Source organism: Gadus macrocephalus, chromosome 13, assembly GCF_031168955.1.
Source record: "Gadus macrocephalus chromosome 13, ASM3116895v1".
Lineage (NCBI taxonomy): Eukaryota > Metazoa > Chordata > Actinopteri > Gadiformes > Gadidae > Gadus > Gadus macrocephalus.
Window position 1 is genome coordinate 255,070 of NC_082394.1, and position 23,883 is coordinate 278,952.

Below are 23,883 nucleotides of genomic sequence, written 5' to 3' on the forward strand. Positions count from 1 at the left end.
ATCAGTATAATTTTGCATCTATTTTTTTGTTTTTGTCTATATTCAAAGCGAATGATATCACTATCCACTTCAGCGATTGCGTTCCTCTTAAAATAACTTTCTCCGTTTGGCCAGCAGATGGCGCCGGCGAACCATTTATTCTGGGTTGAATCTTAATGTAGCGGTTCATCGCCATTATTTATAGCCTAGCGGGCTCCTCCATACAAACCGGTATTCTCTCAGCTCGGTCTCTGTATAAAGGAGTCACGAAGAGACAACAGGGCCACTTACATTGGCAAAGCGTGCATGTCGAGACGCACTTTTCTCCTTGTGAGTGGAGCGGGGATTACCATTTGAAGCGCATACACACATCGCAACAAAGATTCTGGTAAGTGCATTCATCTTCAACTTCCCCTCCGTGATCATTGTGTTTGGAGAATCGTGTTTTATTGTCTCTTTGGTGAACGATTGCGCTTGGGAAATGCATCCCGCACCACCTACGGTTGTTCATTGACGCCTCCTCTGGTGAACCGATCGGTCAGTGATATCAAAGCAGTTGATGCATTTAAACTTTTCCCATGTGCTTCAATTGAAGAATACAAGTTCGAGTTAGGAGAAAGGACAGGACCACTCGTCTTTATTTCTTGAAAGTTAAAGTAAATCACTTCTTGGAAACCAAGGATTTAATTCAGACAATTGATTCATAAAGGGATAATTTCACACATAATTTTGGAACTCATCCGTATCAGAACAAAGCTTTACAGTGTATTAATTATGCATTAGTCGTACTGTAGTATGGTCAATATTAGGAGTTTGCTTCTTTTTATTCATGTCTTTTTTTGTCGTATCTATTAGCTTTTAACACTACTTGATAGGCTCTAAATACAAAAAGAGGAAATACAGTGATTACTAGGCCTACACTTCCTCTACTAGGCCTACTACTACCACCCCACTAACCCCACTATATCCTACTACTATGATACACTAGCCTACTACTGACCTAATCTGACACACATTTTCTACATAACTGACCTGCTGTTATGTAGAAAAATCTACTACTTTTCTAACTTCACTACCAGTTAACAGCAGCATCAAAAAAAAAAAACACCACCAACACCAACACCACCAACAACACAAATGTAGCGATTGTGAGTGAGCCATGTATGATCAGCCTGCTCTGAGGGTCGTGTTGACGAGGCGTCGCGCCTACTAATGCCTCGTCTTGCTTAGCATTCTAAGCGCCTAATCCCCGTCCGATCATGCATGCGTCTATCAAGTGTTTTAACACACACACACACACACACGCACACACACACGCACACGCACACGCACACGCACACGCACACACACACCATAGCTATGCACAACGTGCACGTCTGGCGTCACACGGCGGCATAAACACTATACTTTGGGGACAGCGTTCACGTCTGTGTTTGTGACGCCAATTGTTTTTTTTCCAAAGCGATCCAAAGTAATGGATGTTGGTGGTGGTGGTGGTGGAGAAGGGTGGCGTTTGGCTGCAAGAGCAGCGCTCCGCATGCTGTTGCTGGCGGCTGTAGCGATGCTGCTGTGCTACTTCACCTGCAGGCTGGCCGCCGCCTGGCCTCTGGGCGGACCCAGTGGCGGTTTTAGCAAATTGGGGGCCCAAGGCGAAGATATGTATAGGGCCCACCTCGTCCGATCTTTAAAAGAGATCAGAGAAAAGAAAAGTACTGAAAATGGTGGATAGGCAGGTAAAGCTAATCTACACGGAAGTAAAGGTTGGAGATGAGAAAAAATACCTTCCCCTTTAAACCCGGCATACACTTCTTTACTCCAAAATGAAGATGGAAAGCAGAGAACACACATTGTGACTACTACAAAAACTAATAGTCACAATGGAACCCAAAAGATAATAAGGTTTCAGATAACACCTGTCTTTGCCAAAATGCCAGGAAAATTAGCACTGTTTATAAAAAAATTTAAGATCAATATCACCAGCAAGATAAGTAGTTAGGGTAAACCCCAACAAACAGTCATATACTATGACTGTAGCCCTTAATTTTATTTCCGTGTGCAGACTTGTCTTGCTTCGTCTCTGTTTGTGTATTAAAAAAAAAGAAAAGAAAAAAGTGAGTGGGACCATGTTGAAGGGAGGACGAGGTGTAGTCCTCTACATGAAAGCAAGACTCAGGTTCGCTGATGTGACTGCTCATGGACCCCGGCCTGGTTGTTCAACGGGCTGCTCGAGGTCTAGCACCTGGCATTCAATGAGCTGTTTCAGCTGTTACTCTTGGTTTGAGTTCTTAAATTGTTCTGTGACATTGAGACATTTGGCTAAGATTGAGCTTTTATCTTTTAGCTGCTCCATTAGGCTATTTTCCTGAGACTGTGCCGTTACATTGAGCTACTACATTCAGACGTTTTACTGAGATCCAGCTTTTGATTTGAGCTGTTGCTTTGAGCTGTTACACTAGGATCAGCCTAGCCTGATAATCATCCTGGATTTATATTTCACTTCATAAGTCAGACTGAAGTTTCTTTCATAAGAGCCATTTCAGAGACTGGGCGAGGTTTGCTCAATCCAAACCATTCAAGAAGCGAGTAACCATTAAGTGGCATTGCTCTTTTTTCAATTCAGATTAATCCATAGGCTTTAACGAGTATCCAAACTTGGATTTGTGGAAAATTCAAGCTGGTCTGGGTGCCACGCAACCGACAGGGACCCACGCTACCGACAGGGACCCACGCTACCGACAGGGACCCACGCTACCGACAGGGACCCACGCAACCGACAGGGACCCACGCAACCGACAGGGACCCACGCAACCGACAGGGACCCACGCAACCGACAGGGACCCACGCAACCGACAGGGACCCACGCAACCGACAGGGACCCACGCTACCGACAGGGACCCACGCAACCGACAGGGACCCACGCAACCGACAGGGACCCACGCAACCGACAGGGACCCACGCTACCGACAGGGACCCACGCTACCGACAGGGACCCACGCTACCGACAGGGACCCACGCAACCGACAGGGACCCACGCTACCGACAGGGACCCTGACTCAGATAACATTTTTAAAAAGTGGGCAGGATTCAGCCGCTGGAACCAGTCAAGGATTGAGCTCTAACATTAAGCTATCACGTTTAAACTATACGTGAAGCCAATCAATTTAACTCTTAGGCCCAGGTTAAAGAAATATATAATGCTATTACACTCAGTTATTACATTCTTATTTCTAAGGCCTTAAAGTTGAGGCTGATGAGTTAGGGTGAGTTTGTCTTCAGGTGTGGCCTTCCAAATGCACAGCGACTAATGCTAACTTCCCTCTGAACAAAGTTTCAATGCGATAAGTTTAGCCCAAACCGTCTCATTGTGGTTTCAACTGACTGCTGTCAGAAACTTTGACCTGCTTCAGCTCACAGTCCGTCATTCCAATGTCCACTGTCCTTCCCTCGTTATGCAGACACAAGAAAACGTAACGGCTCAAGGTTGAGCTGACACACTACCTTCCTCTTCTCCCTTTACCAGACTCTTTCCCGTCTCCCTCCGGCTGGCATTAGCTAGAGGCACAGTCGTAACAGCAACAGCAACAACAACCCCTACAACAACAACATGAAGCTCAGGCTGCTGCTGCTGGGCTGCTGTGCGCTCGTGTCCGGCCAGAGGAAGGCTGGTTTCCCAGGTAGGCTACGCCGCCCCCCAGGTCGTCATGTTGCTATGAAGATGACCACACAATGCATTTAGAAATGACTCAGACTGTTTGAGAAGGTGACAAACAAACAGAGTCTGGCTTGGTTTATTCCTGGGATTGTTGCTCAGCGTTGTTTTTGAGTAAAATGATTCCTGTTGAAGACTCAGCATTGTTGTCAGGATACCAAGCTAAACCACAATGAGGAAATGTCTTTTTTCTGTTTTAGACAAATATAAATTCTCACAAATGTAAAAACTTCTGAATCCGATTTTCTTGCCGTCCATCATTCAGAACAAGAGAAGGAACCTAAGTTCTGGAACGACTGGGCCCAGAAGACCCTGGACAAGGCTCTGTCCCTGCAGACCCTCAACCAGAACAAGGCCCAGAACCTCATCCTGTTCCTGGGTGACGGTGAGACCTCAGACCTCTTGACGTCCTTCAGGCTCTAAACCCCCGATACTCTAATACATCACTGAGCTAACAGTTAGGGGAGACTGTCAACCATAAACCTTTGAACCAAAGCCTTGTGTCAGTCGCAGTTTGGCGCTCCTTCTGAGTTGTCCCCAATATACTGGATTATGTGTAAACCTCAGTTAACTGTTGTCAATCAGTCAGAAAGAGGAACACACATGGCTGCTCTCTGGTATTCTGTTTATGCTGCTCTGCTGTTTCACACACTCACACACAGGCGACCACACACACACACACACACACACACACACACACACACACACACACACACACACACACACACACACACACACACACACACGTTATCTTCCAACAGGGGCTTATCGATCGCTGTTTTGTGTTGTGGCCAGCAGTCATCTGTCTGTCTAGTGGCTGCGATAGGACAGAACAGGACGCTGGTATGTGGCTGTATTGAAGATCAGTGGGGTATTCCACAAAGCCGGTTTTATCACATAACCGGGTAAGTTAACCAGGGTTTGCGGTAACCCTAGGTTTTCCGTTACAAAATGAACACGGTATGTTAGTTACTATAGAGACATATGCTCTGTATCAAACCTGGTCGGAGCAGGTTTTGCGCAGGTTAAGTTTGGAACATAACCCGGTTTTGGGTATTTAAATCCGCGTTCACCGCAGATTTCATGTGTTCACAATGGCATGCCCTTTTGATGAGAGGCCTGTTGATATCGGAGCGCAAATTATTCGTGCAATCCACCGGGAGCGATTAATAAGACCACGGCTCGACATCTTGGCATATCGGATGACTTTTTGCTGGAGAGATATAGATTATAGAGTTTTATATATAATGTTGGATATGCTGAACACATCTCAGTCTTTTCAGATGACCCATCCACGTCCGGACCAAGATTTTCATCGGCCTCCTATCATACAAAGAGCAATAGGCCTATTGGCTGAGTACTATGCCAAGAGGCGCTTACAACATAAAGTATAAAATAGTCCTAACGGACTTACATCCACTGGAGAATGTTCGATCGTAGCCGGCGGCTTCATTACAAGCACTGATCCATCTTGATCTGTGAACTTGATGAATTGTAACTTTTAGGTTTTCTACCCAGTTACCAAAAAAAAACATTTGGAACATCGCTTTGGCACGCACACGGTTTGCATGTGTTACTTCGAAGGCAAACGAAATCTAAAATACCAGAAAACAGAAAAACCTCCATTCAACCAGTGGGGTATGGCCCCTGCCTCTCTGAGGAGGTACCTCCAGGTACCCCCTCATGCCAGGACGCCCTGAATTTATGTCTATTGCCAGCTCCAGTGGGGTCAAGACAATCTGAGGGCCAGATCCAGTCTGCCGACTGTCGGCCTTTTTACGATTGGCTCAAAAAAAAGGGCTTATTTAAATGCAGGAGTGACTACTTTATTTCACTTGATCCGCTGACCGCTTGGGTGCCACCGGAGTACATATTCTATTAGAAGAAAAGGGTTATGTGGTAGGAACGTTAAGAATGCTTAACTGGGATATTTATAGATTCATGGCTCAAATATTAGGGATCATGCTTTTGACGTGTAACTGACGCATTTACGCGGTCAGCGATCCGCTGACAGGCTTTGGTTCTCCGGTCTTGAACTATTGCATAACCCGTGCGGTGGAACCGACAGCTCTGGGTTAGTTGGCACACGGTTAGTCTCGCAAAGCCAGACCAAACTACAGCAAGTAGAATGGTCTGGAGCCACGCTACCTCGAGCCGTCTATCCGTGTGGAAACTGGGCGGGCCTTTTTTAGGGGTCCAAGCCAACAGGTTGGATCCCTATTGTTTTTGTAAGGATTTTTATTATACTTCCCATCTAGTTTTATTTCTTTAAACCAATCACAATCGTCTAGGGCGGGGCTAAGCCCGGGAAGCAGCAGCGGTGTCCATGCAAAATAGAACATCTTTCTTCCTCAGCAAATGCTGTAAGCAAATCTTTTGCAGTTCTTTGCAATTTTCGACGGAAAGAGCCAAACATGCCAACTTTACAGCGCCGTCAAAGTCCTCTTCAAAACTCGCCATACTGCCTAGTTTCCGAGTTTGAGGGGGAGCACAAGACGGGAACGCCAGCAACCGGAAGGGGAGGAGTCGCGGCCGCTAAGCAATAGACGCTGTCCACTTCCGTTCAGCCAGACTAGCACACGGTCAATCAACCTAGAGTTAGCGTTAACTCTGAGTTTGTTAAACCTCCGTTCGTGGAATACCCCCCAGTTCCCACATCACATAACAAAGAAAAAGTTAACTACTGAGGAAAAGTGGGATTAATAATAGCGCTTTGTTCCAGAGCGAAAATCGAGTACACTGAGAACATCTTCTTTAGAGGGAGAGCATATTTCTTTATAATCGATAGCTTCCTATTTGTGAGAGGGCTGTAACACACATGACAATTACACACATAACAAAGACACACACAGACACTAACATTACATCACACACACAACAAACACACATACACAGACAAGCACACACACACACACACACACACACACACACACACACACACAAACCCACACACTGACCTACACCCGAGGCTGTCCTGATTAATTATAAGCAATAACCCACTTCTGCTCTGTGGGCAGGGATGGGGATTCCCACGGTAACGGCTGCTCGCATACTGAAGGGGCAGCTCAGAGGACAACCTGGGGAGGAGGGCCAGCTGGAGATGGACAAGTTCCCCTTTGTGGCCCTGTCCAAGGTCTGCTTCAATACTGTGTGTGTGTGTGTGTGTGTGTGTGTGTGTGTGTGTGTGTGTGTGTGTGTGTGTGTGTGTGTGTGTGTGTGTGTGTGTGTGTGTGTGTGATCCTAGATATCCTCATAAACACTGTGGTCCTCATATACAAAAGAAAGCACAAGGACAGTGTGCGATAAAGTGTAGAGCCCTAACCCTAGAACCCTAACTCCAGATCCCTAACCCTAACCCTAGAGCCCTACCCCTAGAACCCTAACCCTAGAGCCCTACCCCTAGAACCCTAACCCTAGAGCCCTACCCCTAGAACCCTAACCCTAGAGCCCTACCCCTAGAACCCTAACCCTAGAGCCCTACCCCTAGAACCCTAACCCTAGAGCCCTACCCCTAGAACCCTAACCCTAGAGCCCTACCCCTAGAACCCTAACCCTAGAGCCCTACCCCTAGAACCCTAACCCTAGAGCCCTACCCCTAGAACCCTAACCCTAGAGCCCTACCCCTAGAACCCTAACCCTAGAGCCCTACCCCTAGAACCCTAACCCTAGAGCCCTACCCCTAGAACCCTAACCCTAGAGCCCTACCCCTAGAACCCTAACCCTAGAGCCCTACCCCTAGAGCCCTAACCCTAGAGCCCTACCCCTAGAACCCTAACCCTAGAGCCCTACCCCTAGAACCCTAACCCTAGAGCCCTACCCCTAGAACCCTAACCCTAGAGCCCTACCCCTAGAACCCTAACCCTAGAGCCCTACCCCTAGAACCCTAACCCTAGAGCCCTACCCCTAGAACCCTAACCCTAGAGCCCTACCCCTAGAACCCTAACCCTAGAGCCCTACCCCTAGAACCCTAACCCTAGAGCCCTACCCCTAGAACCCTAACCCTAGAGCCCTACCCCTAGAACCCTAACCCTAGAGCCCTACCCCTAGAACCCTAACCCTAGAGCCCTACCCCTAGAACCCTAACCCTAGAGCCCTACCCCTAGAACCCTAACCCTAGAGCCCTACCCCTAGAACCCTAACCCTAGAGCCCTACCCCTAGAACCCTAACCCTAGAGCCCTACCCCTAGAACCCTAACCCTAGAGCCCTACCCCTAGAACCCTAACCCTAGAGCCCTACCCCTAGAACCCTAACCCTAGAGCCCTACCCCTAGAACCCTAACCCTAGAGCCCTACCCCTAGAACCCTAACCCTAGAGCCCTACCCCTAGAACCCTAACCCTAGAGCCCTACCCCTAGAACCCTAACCCTAGAGCCCTACCCCTAGAACCCTAACCCTAGAGCCCTACCCCTAGAACCCTAACCCTAGAGCCCTACCCCTAGTACCCTTACCCTAGAGCCCTACCCCTAGTACCCTAACCCTAGAGCCCTACCCCTAGTACCCTAACCCTAGAGCTCTACCCCTAGTACCCTAACCCCTACCCTAGAGCCCTACCCCTCCCCTGCTAACCTCTCTGGTGGCTCCACCATCCCGTCCACAGACCTACAACACCAACGCCCAGGTGGCCGACAGCGCGGGCACAGCCACCGCCTACCTCTGTGGGGTCAAGGCCAACGAGGGCACGGTGGGCGTGAGCGCGGCCGCCGTGCGCTCGCAGTGCAACACCACGCAGGGCAACGAGGTCACCTCCATCCTGAGGTGGGCCAAGGACGCAGGTGAGGAGACCCCCGGGAACACTGTCTACCTGGAGGCCTTCTGGAGCCCGGGGACATGGAGAGACCGGGGACATGGAGAGACCGGGGACATGGAGAGACCGGGGACATGGAGAGACCGGGGACATGGAGAGACCGGGGACATGGAGAGACCGGGGACATGGAGAGACCGGGGACATGGAGAGACCGGGGACATGGAGAGACCGGGGACATGGAGAGACCGGGGACATGGAGAGACCGGAGATATGGATATGGAGAGACCGGGGATATGGAGAGACCGGGGACATGGAGAGACCGGGGGATATCGTTATGGAGAGACCAGGGATTTGATTATGAAGAGACCGGGGATATGGAGAGAACAGGGATATGGTTATGGAGAGACCGGGGATATGGAGAGACCGGGGACATGGAGTATGGAGAGACCGGGGACATGGAGAGACCGGGGACATGGAGAGACCAGGGACATGGAGAGACCGGAGATATGGATATGGAGAGACCGGGGATATGGAGAGACCGGGGACATGGAGAGACCGGGGACATGGAGAGACCGGGGACATGGAGAGACCGGGGACATGGAGAGACCGGGGACATGGAGAGACCGGAGATATGGATATGGAGAGACCGGGGATATGGAGAGACCGGGGGATATCGTTATGGAGAGACCAGGGATTTGATTATGAAGAGACCGGGGATATGGAGAGAACAGGGATATGGTTATGGAGAGACCGGGGATATGGAGAGACCGGGGATATGGTTATTGAGAGACCGGGGACATGGAGAGACCGGGGACATGGAGAGACCGGGGACATGGAGAGACCGGAGATATGGTTATGGAGAGACCGGGGACATGGAGAGACCGGGGGATATCGTTATGGAGAGACCAGGGATTTGATTATGAAGAGACCGGGGATATGGAGAGAACAGGGATATGGTTATGGAGAGACCGGGGATATGGTTATGAAGAGACCGGGGATATGGTTATGGAGAGACCGGGGATATGGAGAGACCGGAGATATGGAGAGACCGGGGACATGGAGTATGGAGAGACCGGGGATATGGTTATGAAGACACCAGGGGATATCGTTATGGAGAGACCAGGGATTTGGTTATGGAGGGACCGGGGATATGGAGAGACCGGGGATATGGTTATGGAGAGACCAGGGATATCGTTATGGAGAGACCGTGGATATTGATATGGAGAGACCAGGGATATGGTTATGGAGAGACCGGGGATATTGATATGGAGAGACCAGGGATATCGTTATGGAGAGACCGTGGATATTGATATGGAGAGACCAGGGATATGGTTATGGAGAGACCGGGGATATGGTTATGGAGGTATTGGATGGAAAGGCGTCACAGTGGACCGAGATCAAAGCCGTCCGATGCACCCGGAGTCAGGGTCAGGGTGGGGCTGGAGGCTCTACTCCAGAGAGGGTGGGGTCAGGGTGGGGCTGGAGGCTCTACTCCAGAGAGGGTGGGGTCAGGGTGGGGCTGGAGGCTCTACTCCAGAGAGGGTGGGGTCAGGGTGGGGCTGGAGGCTCTACTCCAGAGAGGGTGGGGTCAGGGTGGGGCTGGAGGCTCTACTCCAGAGAGGGTGGTGTCAGGGTGGGGCTGGAGGCTCTACTCCAGAGAGGGTGGGGTCAGGGTGGGGCTGGAGGCTCTACTCCAGATAGGGTGGGGTCAGGGTGGGGCTGGAGGCTCTACTCCAGAGAGGGTGGGGTCAGGGTGGGGCTGGAGGCTCTACTCCAGAGAGGGTGGGGTCAGGGTGGGGCTGGAGGCTCTACTCCAGAGAGGGTGGGGTCAGGGTGGGGCTGGAGGCTCTACTCCAGAGAGGGTGGGGTCAGGGTGGGGCTGGAGGCTCTACTCCAGAGAGGGTGGGGTCAGGGTCAGGGTGGGGCTGGAGGCTCTACTCCAGAGAGGGTGGGGTCAGGGTCAGGGTGGGGCTGGAGGCTCTACTCCAGAGAGGGTGGGGTCAGGGTGGGGCTGGAGGCTCTACTCCAGAGAGGGTGGGGTCAGGGTGGGGCTGGAGGCTCTACTCCAGAGAGGGTGGGGTCAGGGTGGGGCTGGAGGCTCTACTCCAGAGAGGGTGGGGTCAGGGTGGGGCTGGAGGCTCTACTCCAGAGAGGGTGGGGTCAGGGTGGGGCTTGAGGCTCTACTCCAGAGAGGGTGGGGTCAGGGTCAGGGTGGGGCTGGAGGCTCTACTCCAGAGAGGGTGGGGTCAGGGTCAGGGTGGGGCTGGAGGCTCTACTCCAGAGAGGGTGGGGTCAGGGTCAGGGTGGGGCTGGAGGCTCTACTCCAGAGAGGGTGGGAGGCACCGGTCTAAAGTCTGAAGGGGATGGGGAGAAGGTCCTCTGGGAGGCCGATCACAGGCAGCAGGGGGCTGGTCAGGTGCGGCTCTTTGTGAGTTGTTGCTGATATCGACCAGGACAGAAGAATGTAGAGGGGCTGCTGTGGGCACGGGGTAACAATGAGCTGGAGGTCAAAGGTCCGGAGTCCTCACTCCTTAGAGGACATAGCAGACAGGTGCACCCCCCCCACCGATCAACTGAACCAATGTTTCTCGGCTCCCCGGCCTCCGGACGCTTCACATTCTCCCCTGTGAGACGCCAGATGGGAGCCTGTCCCACCAGACGAGTGTCGCCATTATTTATTCTGTGGGGGCGCAAAAAGACGTCCCAGAATCCTCTGTGGAGAACTGGTGTCGGAGCTAATGTTGCTATCGTCCGTTTCATCCAAAGATTCCTCAGTTCAGTAATAAGTTGTTCATGAGCCGTTGGAGGCTAGGGCATCTTGCTCAGGGATGTTTAAAGGTAGATATTGGTTTTCAAACCCGGGACCGAGAAGATCCCGCATTCCGATTCTACATGTTGGATTTCCGACATTTTCAGGGAAGTCGGTGGGCATCGTGACCACGACGCGGGTGAACCACGCCACGCCCAGCGCGGCCTACGCCCACTGCGTGGACCGCGACTGGTACTCGGACAACGAGATGCCCGCCGACGCCGTGGAGGCGGGCTGCAAGGACATCGCCCGGCAGCTCTTCGAAAACATCCCGGACATCGACGTGGGTTTCCTTTACTTCCCGGGTTTAACACAGGGTAACACGGGTTAACACGGGGTAACACAGGGTAACACGGGTTAACATGGGGTAACACGGGGTAACACAGGGTCACACGGGGTAACACAGGGCAACACGGGGTAACACGGGGTAACACGGGTTAACACGGGGTTACACGGGGTTAACACGGGGTCACACAGGGTAACACGGGGCAACACGGGTTAACACGGTGTCACACGGGGTCACACGGGGTAACACGGGGTAACACAGGGCAACACTGGGTAACACGGGGTAACACAGGGTAACACGGGGTAACACAGGGTAACACAGGGTAACACGGGGTAACACGGGGCAACACGGGTTAACACGGGGTCACACGGGGTAACACAGGGCAACACGGGGTAACACGGGGTAACACAGGGCAACACGAGGTAACACGGGGTAACACGAGGTAACACGGGGTAACACGGGTTAACACGGTGTAACACAGGGTAACACAGGGTAACACAGGGTAACACTGGTTAACACGGGTTAACACGGGGCAACACTGGTTAACACGGGTTAACACGGGGTAACACGGGTTAACACGGGGTAACACGGGGTAACACGGGTTAACACGGTGTAACACAGGGTTAACACGGAGCAACATGGGGTAACACGGGTTAACACGGGGTAACACAGGGTTAACACAGGGTTAACACGGGGCAACACGGGGTAACACGGGGCAACACGGGCCAACACGGGGTAACACGGGGTAACACAGGGTTAACACAGGGCAACACGGGGTAACACAGTGTAGATTGAGATATCTCAATCTCTTGCAGCTTTGAAGTCAGTATTCCAAGAATCGATGTCAGGGGAGAGGCCACAGTAATGCAGAAATATAGCATTTTCTTTGTGTATTGGTAATTACATTATGATTTATTTTTGTATGTATATATTTAATTTGGTCTATATTTGTCGGTTTAGTATGCTCCCTCTAGTTTACCATATTGTTATTATCAGTATATTACCATTGCCTTGTTTTGGGGCTCTACAGCGTGTTTATTCATCATCATCATCAACTTTGATTATTAGACTCAAGGTCCATTTTAAAAGACATACAATACAAAAAATAGACAACACATACATCAGAATAAAAACATTCCCGTCTCTTATCAAAGAAACTTATACCAATGTATCCAAAGGTATAACTTGGGTTCGACAGCAGCATTATAATTACATTCTTTGAGTCATTCAAGGGGCCGATAAATCTGTGCATAGGGTTCCTCAATAAAGCGAGGGACCTTCAGTCCTCACTATCTGGTGCGATGTGATAAAGAGCCTGGTTGTGCTACAGGTCATCATGGGAGGGGGCAGGAAGTACATGTACCCCAAGAACACGACGGACGTGGAGTACCCCGGGCAGCCCAAGCACAGTGGAACCCGGAAGGACGGCCGGAACCTGGTGAAGGAATGGGTGGACCGGAATACTGAAAAGGTACTCTCCCCATCTCTCTCTCTCTCTCTCTCTCTCTCTCTCTCTCTCTCTCTCTCTCTCTCTCTCTCTCTCTCTCTCTCTCTCTCTCTCTCTCTCTCTCTCTCTCTCTCTCTCTCTCTCCTTCTCTGTCTATCTCTCCTTCTCTCTCTCCTTCTCTGTCTATCTCTCCTTCTCTCTCTCTCTGTCTGTCTATCTCCTTCTCTCTCTCTCTCTCCCTCTCTCTCCCTCTCCCTCTCTCTCTCTCTGTCTGTCTATCTCTCCTTCTCTGTCTCTCTCTCTCTCTCTTCCTCTATCAGACTGTCTTTTTTCTCTACCTACATCTCTCGCCATCTCACTCACTCTATCTCTCTTTCTCTTTCTCACCCCGTTCCTCGCTCTCTCAGCCGCTCTATATCTCTCTCCCATCTTTCTCTACATCCCCGTCCCTCTCTCTCTCCGTCTTGACCCAATAGCCTCTCTCTCTCTCTCTCTCTCTCTCTCTCTCTCTCTCTCTCTCTCTCCTTCTCTGTCTATCTCTCCTTCTCTCTCTCTCTCCGTCTTGACCCAATAGCCTCTCTCTCTTGTAACAATGAGCCACAGCTAACCGTATGTTTCTGTGTGGGTGTGTTTGTGTGTTTCTGTACTGAACAGAAAGGACATTACGTGTGGAACAAGAAGGATCTGCTCTCTCTGAACCCCACCAAGGTGGACTATCTTCTGGGTGAGTGTCAGGACCTCCCACTGCTCCCACGTGACGCTGCCCTTCGCTGAGCTACAGCTGGCACTGCGCCAGGGTCTAGACGCTGAGTGGTACGATGTTTCAGGCTGATATGGATGCTGTGTGGCATAACGGATGATGCTAATACTCCTAGCACCTTTAACTGGGAGTATCCCGGTCTGTGCTGGTTTACTCTGGAGCAGCTGATTGGCTCCTGAACCTACGCTGTCCAGACGTGGGGATGTTAACCATTCTGCCCTCGACTGTCATGGGAATATCAGCTCCCTGGCGGAGAAGATGGGTGCACAGATGTGGACCCAGTGGGAATATCGGGAACGCCCCATTATGTGTTCTGAATAAGAGAGCCTTCAGGAGACAGGGGAGTGGAGCTGCACTTCTTTGGAGCGTTCAGAGGGAGACGGGGGGGGGGGAGGGAGGGAGAGGAGGGAGACTGAGGGAGAGGAGGGAGGCATACAGGAGGGAGGGAGAGGAGGGAGGCATACAGGAGGGTGACTGGGAGGGAGGGAAAGGGAGAGGAGGGAGGGAGAGGAGGGAGACTGGGAAGGAGGGAGGCATAGAGGAGGGTATGGAAAGCCAAGAAGGCCACTAACTGACCCTAGAATGGCGCGGTAAAAGTGCTAAACCGCACGGAAACGAATCCACGATTAGTTATTCACTCCGGCTATTAGGTATGCAGAACGAGCCCCTCCCTCTTTTTTGCTTGACCACTAAGGCGAATCTGCTGACCGAAACCGTAAACTTCTGAAACCACCCTCGGAGGTGGTTTCAAATCTACCCGGTTTCGTTTTGGATTCGTGTGGACGCCTGAAACCGACTGAAACCGTAAACCATGACGTCATCGCCCCAACCCTCGACCCTCCAGCCAATGACTGTTAAGCCCGCGGAGTCTCACCCTTTATGCGCATGCTCGCCTCTTCTTATTATTTATTTTTCTTCTGGATTTCTGTAGCAGAAGCAGCGCCCCTTATGGGCCTGGAATGTGTACTACAGCGTTTCTACAGATCTACCCGGTTTCGCTTGACTCCGTCTTTACGGAGATACTCCGAAACCGGATAGATCGAAACCGTAACGGCCCATTCACACCCTACGGTAAATACGGTTACGGACCGCTTCGTCGGTTTCGCCCGTTTCGGCTTCGTGTGGACGGGGCCTAAGTTTGAAGGCTGTCTAACCAATCAGTGAAGAGAAATACCAGACTAAAGTAACGCATTGTCGAGAGCTGCAGTGCCTCCATGTTTCGCCGTAACATAAATCTTTGTTGTCTTTACTAGTTTCACTACAATGTAATGACCACCACTAGCTAGTGGAAAATACATTTGTGTCTAGTAAAGTGATATATTTGTTTACGTTAGGCTATATATTGGGATGGCAGTGTGCGAAATACCCGTCAATATTCGGGGATGTCCTCATCCCAAGATTGTTCTGTATGTTTATGGAAAAAAAAGTACAACATGTACTTGAGAGGGGGTCCTCCTCTGGGTCCCCCTGTAGGAGTCAGAGAGGGGGTCCTCCTCTGGGTCCCCCTGCAGGAGCCAGAGAGGGGGTCCTCCTCTGGGGCCCCCTGCAGGAGTCAGAGAGGGGGTCCTCCTCTGGGGCCCCCTGTAGGAGTCAGAGAGGGGGTCCTCCTCTGGGGCCCCCTGCAGGAGTCAGAGAGGGGGTCCTCCTCTGGGGCCCCCTGCAGGAGTCAGAGAGGGGGTCCTCCTCTGAGGCCCCCTGCAGGAGTCAGAGAGGGGGTCCTCCTCTGAGGCCCCCTGCAGGAGTCAGAGAGGGGGTCCTCCTCTGGGGCCCCCTGTCGGAGTCAGAGAGGGGGTCCTCCTCTGGGGCCCCCTGTAGGAGTCAGAGAGGGGGTCCTCCTCTGGGGCCCCCTGCAGGAGTCAGAGAGGGGGTCCTCCTCTGGGTCCCGTCTCTGGGTCCCCCTGCAGGAGCCAGAGAGGGGGTCCTCCTCTGGGGCCCCCTGCAGGAGTCAGAGAGGGGGTCCGTCTCTGGGGCCCCCTGTAGGAGTCAGAGAGGGGGTCCTCCTCTGGGGCGCCCAGCAGGAGTCAGAGAGGGGGTCCTCCTCTGGGGCCCCCTGCAGGAGTCAGAGAGGGGGTCCTCCTCTGGGGCCCCCAGCAGGAGTCAGAGAGGGGGTCCTCCTCTGGGGCCCCCTGCAGGAGTCAGAGAGGGGGTCCTCCTCTGGGGCCCCCTGTCGGAGTCAGAGAGGGGGTCCTCCTCTGGGGCCCCCTGCAGGAGTCAGAGAGGGGGTCCTCCTCTGGGGCCCCCTGCAGGAGTCAGGGAGGGGGTCCTCCTCTGGGGCCCCCTGCAGGAGTCAGAGAGGGGGTCCTCCTCTGGGGCCCCCTGCAGGAGTCAGAGAGGGGGTCCGTCTCTGAGAGGCCATGCACAACGCACATTATATCTTTAATGCACACATAAATAGAAATATCTTGCCTGGAAGTTCTATTTTTATCTCGTATAGTAGTTGATGTATTAGCGTATATGTTTTGATTCTGTATTCTACTTTTTACCTTCCTCATGTTTGTGTATTTGTATTGTGTGTTAATTGTTATTTTGCACCTCCCTTTGGCGATAAATAAAGTGCCTCTATCCATCCATCCATCCATCCATCCATCCATCTATCCATCTATCTCTATCTAACCATTCTTCTTGCTTCTCCCCAGGTCTATTTGAACCTGCCGACCTGCCCTATGATCTGGAGCGGAACAAGGAAACAGACCCCTCGCTCTCTGAGATGGTGGAGGTGGCCATCAAGATCCTACGGAGGAATCCTAATGGGTTCTATCTGCTAGTGGAGGGTCAGTATAGTCCAGTAGCGAACCTTGACCCTTAAACCTCGGCCCTCTGACCCCCCTCACCTGTCACGAAAAAGCAGACCCCCAGCCGAGCTCACTGTGTCCCCTCTATAGTAGCTGTCCTCTCTATAGTAGCTGTCCTCTCTATAGTAGCTCACTGTGTCCTCTCTATAGTAGCTGTCCTCTCTATAGTAGCTGTCCTCTCTAGAGTAGCTGTCCTCTCTATAGTAGCTGTCCTCTGTATAGTAGCTGTCCTCTCTATAGTAGCTGTCCTCTGTATAGTAGCTGTCCTCTCTATAGTAGCTGTCCTCTCTATAGTAGCTGTCCTCTCTATAGTAGCTGTCCTCTCTGTAGTAGCTGTCCTCTCTATAGTAGCTGTCCTCTCTATAGTTGCTGTCCTCTCTATAGTAGCTGTCCTCTCTATAGTAGCTGTCCTCTCTATAGTAGCTGTCCTCTCTATAGTAGCTGTCCTCTCTGTACTAGCTGTCCTCTCTGTAGTAGCTGTCCTCTCTATAGTAGCTGTCCTCTCTGTACTAGCTGTCCTCTCTATAGTGGCTCACTGTGTCAGCAGACATATAAAACACCCACAGTAAAGCTTTCGCTCCTTGCTGATCGCGTCATCCACGGTATCGCCATAGTTGGACTTGAAATGCTTTTCAAAATGTATGGATTTTGGAACCAATTTTAACTGGTGTGGGTCTTCCTGTTTTTAACTCCAACTTCTTATCAAAAGCTTACTTTTACTGTCATGAAATTTGTCTTATTGAATTATTATAACTCGGACCTCTGTGTAATTATATAGCGGGGGGCCTACCCATCACAGAGCTGCAAAGCATTGTCTCTCAAAACAACTGCAGAGTCAGCAGCATTCAGAGGGCTTCTTTGAACCCTTCACGTTCCAACACTAATTGAATCTGCGGATTTTAAGGGTTTATTTCCTCAGAAACATTACGTTTAGATGTTGATTGTAAAAAAAATAATTAATTAAATCCAATTTCAATATTTCAGGTTCTCTCTGAGGGCCCTGACGGTTTCCCTCTGGTGAAGGATACTAAATCAGACTCTAGTATCCTAGGATGCATTCAGACTTTCACTTGAACAAAGGCGCCCACATATAAAGATAATAACATGAATATTAAAACAATGAATCAGTCTGCAATGAGTCCTCAGCACTACACAGTCTGCGCCCCATAGCTGCCACTCACTGGTCAGACGAGCTGTGAACCAGCCCTGTGTGTCCTGCGGCCTCAGTGTCCATGGCTCTGAACCAGGCCTTCACAGCTGGAGACTAACCCTCTGTTGTGTCAGGGGGACGCATCGACCACGGACACCACGAAGGCAAGGCCAAGCAGGCCCTGCACGAAGCCGTGGAGATGGACCGCGCTATTGGTCGAGCTGACCTGATGACCAGCACCTCGGACACCCTGACCGTGGTCACCGCTGACCACTCCCACCTGTTCGGCTTCGGTGGCTACACACATAGAGGAAACTCCATATTTGGTTAGTGTGAAGGATGAACTGGGGAGGGAATGGGGGGAGGAAGATGATGAAGATCTGGGTTTGAAGCCAGGACCTTGGGCTGGGAGTTGACGTGGTGTTTCTGTGTGTGCAGGTCTGGCTGCTATGATCAGCGACGTGGACCAGAAGCCCTTCACAGCCATCCTGTACGGCAATGGGCCCGGCTACAAACTGGTCAACGGTGCTCGGGAGAACGTTTCCACCGTCGACTACCGTAAGTACTGATGTAGACCGTACCGTAAGTACTGGTGTAGACCGTACCGTAAGTACTGGTGTAGACCGTAGCGTAAGTACTGATGTAGACCGTACCGTAAGTACTGGTGTAGACCCTACCGTAAGTACTGGTGTAGACCGTACCGTAAGTACTGGTGTAGACCGTACCGTAAGTACTGGTGTAGACCGTACCGTAAGTACTGGTGTAGACCCTACCGTAAGTACTGGTGTAGACCGTACCGTAAGTACTGGTGTAGACCGTACCGTAAGTACTGATATAGACCGTACCGTAAGTACTGGTGTAGACCGTACCGTAAGTACTGATGTAGACCGTACCGTAAGTACTGGTGTAGACCGTACCGTAAGTACTGGTGTAGACCGTACCGTAAGTACTGATGTAGACCGTACCGTAAGTACTGGTGTAGACCGTACCGTAAGGACTGATGTAGACCGTACCGTAAGTACTGATGTAGACCGTACCGTAAGTACTGATGTAGACGCACCGTAAGTACTGGTGTAGACCGTACCGTAAGTACTGGTGTAGACCGTACCGTAAGTACTGATATAGACCGTACCGTAAGTACTGGTGTAGAACGTATCGTAAGTACTGATGTAGACCGTACCGTAAGTACTGGTGTAGACCCTACCGTAAGTACTGGTGTAGACCGTACCGTAAGTACTGGTGTAGACCGTACCGTAAGTACTGGTGTAGACCGTACCGTAAGTACTGGTGTAGACCGTACCGTAAGTACTGATGTAGACCCTACCGTAAGTACTGGTGTAGACCGTACCGTAAGTACTGATATAGACCGTACCGTAAGTACTGGTGTAGACCATACCGTAAGTACTGACGTAGACCGTACCGTAAGTACTGGTGTAGACCGTACCGTAAGTACTGATATAGACCGTACCGTAAGTACTGGTGTAGACCATACCGTAAGTACTGACGTAGACCGTACCGTAAGTACTGGTGTAGACCGTACCGTAAGTACTGGTGTAGACCGTACCGTAAGGACTGATGTAGACCGTACTGTAAGTACTGGTGTAGACCGTACCGTAAGTACTGATGTAGACCGCACCGTAAGTACTGATATAGACCGTACCGTTACTGGTGTTGACGTACTGTTAGTACTGATATAGACCTTACCGTAAGTAATGGTGTTGACGTACTGTTAGTACTGATATAGACCGTACCGTAAGTACTGATATAGACCGTACCGTAAGTACTGGTGTAGACCGTACCGTAAGTACTGGTGTAGACCGTACCGTAAGTACTGATGTAGACCGTACCGTAAGTACTGGTGTAGACCGTACCGTTAGTACTGATGTAGACCGCACCGTAAGTACTGATGTAGACCGTACCGTAAGTACTGATGTAGCCCGTACCGTAAGTACTGATGTAGACCGTACCGTAAGTACTGGTGTAGACCGTACTGTTAGTACTGATGTAGACCGCACCGTAAGTACTGATATAGACCGTACCGTTACTGGTGTTGACGTACTGTTAGTACTGATATAGACCGTACCGTAAGTACTGGTGTAGACCGTACCGTAAGGACTGGTGTAGACCGTACCGTAAGGACTGGTGTAGACCGTACCGTAAGTACTGGTGTAGACCGTACTGTTAGTACTGATGTAGACCGCACCGTAAGTACTGATATAGACCGTACCGTTACTGGTGTTGACGTACTGTTAGTACTGATATAGACCGTACCGTAAGTACTGGTGTAGACCGTACCGTAAGGACTGGTGTAGACCGTACCGTAAGGACTGGTGTAGACCGTACCGTAAGTACTGGTGTAGACCGTAGCACAGTCGGGGCTACTTGTTGACGTTTCTTCTTTACAGTTGCCAAAGATTAAATGATCAGTCACAGTTCTCTCTCTTCCTCTGGGTCTCTCCCTCTTGGTTTCCTCTCTCTCTCTCTCTCTTTACTGTCCTGGGGCCGTATTCACAAAGGATTTTAGGGCTAAAAGTAGGTCCTAACTGGCGAATTTAGGAGTAACTCCTAAAAATAATGGGCGTGTCACTCTTAAATTTAGGACTCCTAACTTTTTTCACTAAGAGCAATTCACTAAGTATTTTAGGACTAAAAGTAGCACCTAAGTCTAAGTCTAGGAGAGCTTAAAAGTCCTCAAGAGGACTCCTAACTCAGTAAGACCTATTCACAAAGAATCGTAAATGCCTGCGAGACGAAATGTTAGGGTATTAAACTTGTTGTGGAGTTAATCGCAATGCAATAACATCCCCGACTAACAGGAATAATCCGATTAGTCCCGAAATAAAATGTTTGGCCACACTAAGTTATTTAGCAACAGGTGAAATGCAACTTTTCAATGCCGACGATTTAAAAATATCGCAACCATCAGTCAGCCGTGCCATAAACTTTCCTTTGGACATTCAACAATTACACAGGATCAAAGCCAACTTCATGGCAATTGCAGGTATGCCCGGTGTGGTCGGTGCTATTGACGGGACGCACATAAAAATAATTGCGCCATCAAAAGACGAGGACGTGTTCGTCAATAGGAAAAAAGTGCATTCCATCAACACGCAGGTTGTTTTTGATGCAAATTTTAACATAGCCTACTGGATGTTGTTGCAAAGTGGCCTGGATCTTCAGCCACCCATGATTCGCGCATTTTAATGGAGAGCGGTCTGAGGCAGCTTTTTGAGATGTACCAGTTGGGTGTCACTTGCTGGGAGACAGTGACTATCCATGCAAGACGTGGCTCTAGACACCCTACCTCAATCCACAACCGGGAGCACAGTTAAAGTATAACATGTAAGTGATTACGCATATTACGCTTAGTCCTACGTGTAAAACACATCGTATTGGCTCTTTGACGCCTTTTATTTTTTGAATCCATATTTATTATTGTTTACTGATTTCTTCCATATATGCTAGAGCACACAAACATACACGAAATGTTGTGGAGAGAGGAATTGGGCAGATGAAACGTCGGTTCATGTCCTCCACGGCGAAATACGCCTCACCCCAGAGAGGGCAAGCACAGTCATTACTGTAGGCTATGTGCCATTCTACACAACCTCTGCAAGCGGAGGAACATTCCACAGCCAGACGATGATGATGATGATGATGGCGATCAACATGACAATGAATTTGGCCGTGTGGAACCGAGTGGACTGGCATTTAGGGATCACTTTGAAAACACATTTTAGGTAAACACCTTGGCGCAAATCAGTCAACACTTGTGTAGTTCATAACATTTCTTTTCTTTTAAATGTTACGTATTTTTATTGTTTGCTTTCTCTCTCTCTCTTGAACGTGCAGGCTACAACGTCATTATCGTGGTCTGCACAAAATTGTCATTATGCGTGTATTCTGCTAACTGCACTATAACTACTTAATAGGGATTCATTTCTAGCCTAGGCTATTTCCTTGTTTTTCGGTGATTCAGTGGGCTCGTCTGAACAACCAATCACCGAACTGACTGCTTCTAAACTCGTGCATGAGAATTGACGTAATCCATAGCAACGGCGCGTCACTCTTAGTTCACTCCTTGTGATTTATCCTTAGTAAGAGTAGGTCTCAGCGGCTTTGTGAATAACTTTTAAGAAAAAACTCCTACGTAAAATGTTTTAGCGATAGTTAGGAGCACTCCTAGCGGTAAGATAAAATGCTTTGTGAATACGGCCCCTGGTTTGTTGGTTTGATTGCTTTCCTCTCACTCTTTCTATCTCTTCCCACCCTCCCCTCCTCCCCTCCTCCCCCCTCTCTCTCCCCCCTCCCTTCATCTCGCTCTCTCTCTCCCTGCTCCGTCCCATCTCTATCTCCCCTCCCCCTCCCCCTCCAACACCTCTTCCACCCCCTCCCCCTCCTCCCCTAACCCTGCCACACTCACCCTCTCTCTCCCACCCTCCCTCCCCCCTCCTTCTGTCCTAACCCTGCCTCCCCCTCTCCTCCCTCCTCCCAGAGGATAACAGCTACCTGGCCCAGGCCGCCGTGCCCCTCTCCTCAGAGACGCACGGGGGGGAGGACGTGGCCGTGTTCGCCAAGGGCCCGATGGCTCACCTGCTGCACGGCGTTCACGAGCAGAACTACATCCCCCACGCCATGGCCTACGCCGCCTGCATCGGCCAGAACCGCGCCCACTGCCTGGCGTCGGCCGGGGCCGCTCCGCGCCGCCCCGGCCTGGCCGGTCTGGTCGGCCTGGCGACGGTGATGCGGCTGTTGTGTTGACTCACCCTTTTATGTATCACTCCACCCCAGTCCGCTCTTGGCCCCGCCCACCTGTTGTGTTGACCGACTCACCCCTTTATGTATCACTCCGCCCCAGTCCGCTCTTGGCCCCGCCCACCTGTTGTGTTGACCGACTCACCCCTTTATGTATCACTCCGCCCCAGTCCGCTCTTGGCCCCGCCCACCTGTTGTGTTGACCGACTCACCCCTTTATGTATCACTCCGCCCCAGTCCGCTCTTGGCCCCGCCCACCTGTTGTGTTTTTGTCTTTGTTGGATCTACTCTGCCTATGAACTGGATTTTTTTGCGACCACTAATTAGACAACTATTTTTTCATTTTGTATGATTAGTCTCATGTGGGTGTTGAATGCTGATGATGTTTTGCTGAATATCGACAGGTTAATTCACAAAGGAAGGGGGTTTTCACACTTCATTTCCCTTCAGATTTTGTTCCCTTGTTCAAGTCAACGGCATCTACCTCATCAGTGATCCTAGATCTCATGGCTCTTCTTCTGCTTCAGGAAAGCACAGCACGCGTTAACTGGGAACAAATTAGGTATTCTGGAACAACCTTGATGAGGCATTGTTACCATTATTTCTTTTAAAACAAAACAAGATAAAGGACTTCTGATATCTGTCGACCAATAAAGAACATTTGGATGGTTTTCTTATAAAGTTTTGTAATTATCTGTGATTTAGATTGTTTCAACTGTGTTACAACAACTATGTCAGTAATGCGTTAAATCCAAATACTAGGGCGGGACATCCCCGAGGGAAGTAAAGGATTGGATTGATTACTTTTAATAAAAGACATACCAGAGCCACTATGATTTAAATGTCAATCCCGCCCCTTTGGTCTTCGAAACACAATCAAAAGAAAGTTTCAATGTGAGTCATTGTGAATGGACCGTAAGTACATTTTTTTCCCGTACTTTAGAATCGTAAGATATGACAAAAGTGGATAAAACTGTGTGCAATGTTTTTTTTGTCTGTAGAATAAAAAAGAAAGAAACAAGAAAAGTCCAAGTGACACTTCAACTAAATAAGTCTGTTAGTGATCATCCAAAACCCTCATCACCTAACCCTGACCCTCACGATGTGCCTGCTCTGTTGTTTTCCTCAGCCTCTGAGTTGGCTGAGGAGGTAGAGATGGAATGTTGGCTCCAGCAAGCAGTTTATGTTGGCTGGCGCCTGAGAGCAGAAGTCACAGCTAAACGGCTGAGAAATTATAGTTTTTCTCGATTGTATCCACACAAAAAATGGAACTATGCACACAATTATAAAACTTTAAGTTCATGTATCAATGGGTGCTTAACTCTAAGCACAATTCCACTGTTTTCACAAATATAGAAATTCTAAATCACATTTTTGCAAAACTCTAAGCCCAAATCTCATAATTTAGCACACTTGGTTCACCTGGAACCACTGGCCTTCAAAACGCAACAA

General features: G+C 50.1%; 1 protein-coding gene across 1 annotated transcript; it reads left to right on the forward strand.

Annotated features, from left to right (window-relative positions):
- Positions 1–146: 146 nt before the first annotated feature.
- On the forward strand, positions 147–23,112 carry alpl (alkaline phosphatase, biomineralization associated). Its single transcript, XM_060069332.1, has 12 exons — positions 147–367; positions 3,500–3,653; positions 3,954–4,073; positions 6,706–6,821; positions 8,286–8,460; positions 11,349–11,524; positions 12,858–12,998; positions 13,629–13,698; positions 16,371–16,505; positions 17,811–18,002; positions 18,115–18,234; positions 22,172–23,112. The coding sequence occupies exons 2-12, from the start codon at positions 3,584–3,586 to the stop codon at positions 22,435–22,437; spliced, it is 1,581 nt and encodes a 526-aa protein (XP_059925315.1). The 5' UTR covers positions 147–367; positions 3,500–3,583; the 3' UTR covers positions 22,438–23,112.
- Positions 23,113–23,883: the final 771 nt, after the last annotated feature.